The sequence below is a fragment of the Ammodytes marinus genome (genome assembly GCF_949987685.1).
Source record: "Ammodytes marinus genome assembly, chromosome: 4".
NCBI classification, from domain to species: domain Eukaryota; kingdom Metazoa; phylum Chordata; class Actinopteri; order Uranoscopiformes; family Ammodytidae; genus Ammodytes; species Ammodytes marinus.
The window spans coordinates 3,086,253-3,089,038 of NC_137233.1; the positions used below are offsets into that span (position 1 = coordinate 3,086,253).

At 38.5% G+C, this 2,786-nt stretch overlaps 1 protein-coding gene across 1 annotated transcript in view; it reads right to left on the bottom strand.

Moving 5' to 3' along the window:
* Positions 1–769: 769 nt before the first annotated feature.
* The window catches only part of mcm2 (minichromosome maintenance complex component 2), a 19,575-nt gene continuing 17,558 nt past the window's right edge, over positions 770–2,786 (bottom strand). Inside the window, exons 16-17 of the mRNA XM_080025859.1 lie at positions 2,739–2,783; positions 770–2,210 (exon numbers count right to left, since the gene is read on the bottom strand). Of these exons, the coding sequence (XP_079881985.1) occupies positions 2,100–2,210; positions 2,739–2,783 (156 nt within the window). The 3' untranslated portion in view covers positions 770–2,099. The remainder of the gene's footprint in view (positions 2,211–2,738; positions 2,784–2,786) is intronic.

Below are 2,786 nucleotides of genomic sequence, written 5' to 3' on the forward strand. Positions count from 1 at the left end.
TTGTTGCTTGTTTTAACCTCCAGGTGTACTTGAGTGTTATGAAAGGAGCCCATACATAAAATAAATGATCACTCCTGAATTAAAGTTAGTAATATTCAAAATACTTACTGCAATAAACCTTGCAGTCTTTTTTTTTTTTAACCTTTATTTCTACAGGTAAATCCCATTGAGACCGAAGACTCTTTTTCAAGGGAGACCTGTTTTCCTTTTCCACGTTACCATTCACACACACACATTCATACACCGATAGCAGCAGGCTAACTATCGACATTCACACGAGGCAAGTTGGGTGAAGTGTCTCGCCCAAGGACACAACAACTATGACACAGGTGGCAGGGCGGGGATCGAACCTCCAACCCTTTGATCATCGGCCGACCCGCTCTACCAACTGAGCCACAGTCCTGTTCGTTAGACAATACCATACGATTTAGGATCTCAATACAAGGGAGATGTCCTAAGTGATAGTAAATGGGGAGGGAGGGGGATGATAAAATCTGTTCAGTATCACAATACATAGAATTATACAAGTTTTTTTCTCATTTTCCCTCATGTATCTTATATATTGTTTTGTATGGTATATTGTACAGCTCTTTGGTCAACTGATGTTTTTAAATGTGCTATAGAAATAAATTAAACTTATACTGAAAATTAAAAAAAAAAACCTGGTCAGTAATGTACAGCACAGGCTGCAGAAATATTACAGATGTAACTCAGTGTTATAAAAGAAAACTAAGACAAAAAACAGCTATTTTTTTTTTTTAGCAAATACATGTTTATTATCAGAACAGACCAACGATGCAAGTGAATGCATCATTACAAACACATCTTTATTTTAACTTCTTTCTTGTATAACATCGACTCATTTATTTTATTTTTTATTTTCTGACTTTAAAGGCCTACTTCACCGGTTTGAATATGAAGGTGTATTGAATTCTGAGATCTATGAAGTATAAATGTGCGAAAAAAATTGAAATCGGTTCAAATGGTCTTTTACTGTGACATCACAGTAATATTTACAAAGTAAGTTTTTTTTAACCCTATATTTCTCTTTCTGTGATGTCACGAGAAAGAGAAATATAGGGTTAAAAAAAACACTCTTTCTGCCTTTTCTCAGGCTAGGATGAACCGATTTTAATTTTTTTCTGCACATTTATACTACATAGGATCTCAGAATTCAATACACCTTCATATTCAAACCGGTGAAGTAGGCCTTTAACAAGAATCTTGAAAAACAAAAATCTGAATCTGTGAAACGCTACAAAATAAATTGAAGTGAAACAATTATTCAGATTTTCTTCAACAACACGGACGTAGAAAAATGTACATTTATTTACAATCAGCCCCGACAGTAGGGTCGTTATTTACGCCCAAATAATCCAGTAGAACAACACTGGATTACTAGCCATTTCATCATCTTTTATCTCACTGATACTAGGAATGTTCAATTCTTCTTAACAGCATGTAATCCCAGAACAAAAAAAAAATAATTCTGTGGAGATTTTCTGCTGTATTTTCCCCCATTCTGACCATCTTCTAGACAAACTTGATACAGCCTCATATATAGGCCGAAAACCATCCTAAAAAAAAAGGTGCAGTCAGTGATTCTGGAGAACGCTTGTTGTCAAAATCACCTTGTGTCAAAATAAGCAATTTTGAACCACAAGATATAGTTGCTAAAGCGTTATGGAGATGATAAAGGATAGTATGCAGACTGAGGCCTCCCAGATGACAGTGTCAGGCAGTGATAGTATGCAGACTGAGGCCGCCCAGAAGACAGTGTCAGGCAGTGAGATACACTGTAGTTCATGGTGTGTTAATGATAAAGATGATGATGATAGGACTTCAGAACAACTTCTACAACCTTCTACCTTCAGCGAAACTACGATGAGAAACTACCAACATGAATGAAAACCCAGGTACTTTTTTTCTCCTTTTTTTAAATTTATTTCAAAGTATCTGTCTGTCTGTGTGTGTCTGTCTGCCTGTCTGTCTGTCTGTCTGCCTGCCTGCCTGTCTGTCTGTCTGTCTGTCTGGGGTTGTGAGATACAGTTGATAAAGCGTTGTGAAGATGATAAAGGACAGTGCGTAGACAGAGGACTTTAGAACTGCTGCAGGATGAGTTTCTTCTTGCCGTCGTGACTGAAGCGGTTGGATCTGAACACGTCACTGTCGTAGAACGCTGTCAGGTTGTGGATGTTGATCTGACGAGCCTGGGGGAGGGAAAAAAAATATTATTTTGTTATTTATCATGAAGAAAATCAAGCAGCTATTTTAATTTAATTACTTGGTGGTAACAGTAGACCATCAGTGGAATGACCTTTTTTTCAGTACTGTAACACTACATGGTATAAGAGCTTGTATCCTTCAAAATGATAACTGCTCCACCAGTTAAACATCTGCTCAAAGAAGAAGGTCAACCATTTCAGTAACTCTATGAATCAGTCAATCATAAAAACATTATGGATGGATGTCACATGTAACTTACTAATTCACCTGAACTAGTGGTTGCTTTAACCCTCCCTTCCATGCGTGCGTGTACCTCGTCAGTGAGGTCTTTCTCCACCGTATGGCTCTGCTGACCGTAGCGGTTCCTCTGGTAGCTGACCTGCTGTCTCCCTCTCTGTCTGTCTCTCTATGGTGTCTGTCTGTCTGCCTCTGAGTTTGTTTACCTTGTCAGCCTGTAGTGTGTGTGTGTCTGTACCATGTGTCTGTGCTTGTGTATAATTGTGTGTGTGTACCTTGTCAGTGAGGTCTTTCTCGGGGACCTCCACGGTGTGCCCCTGCTG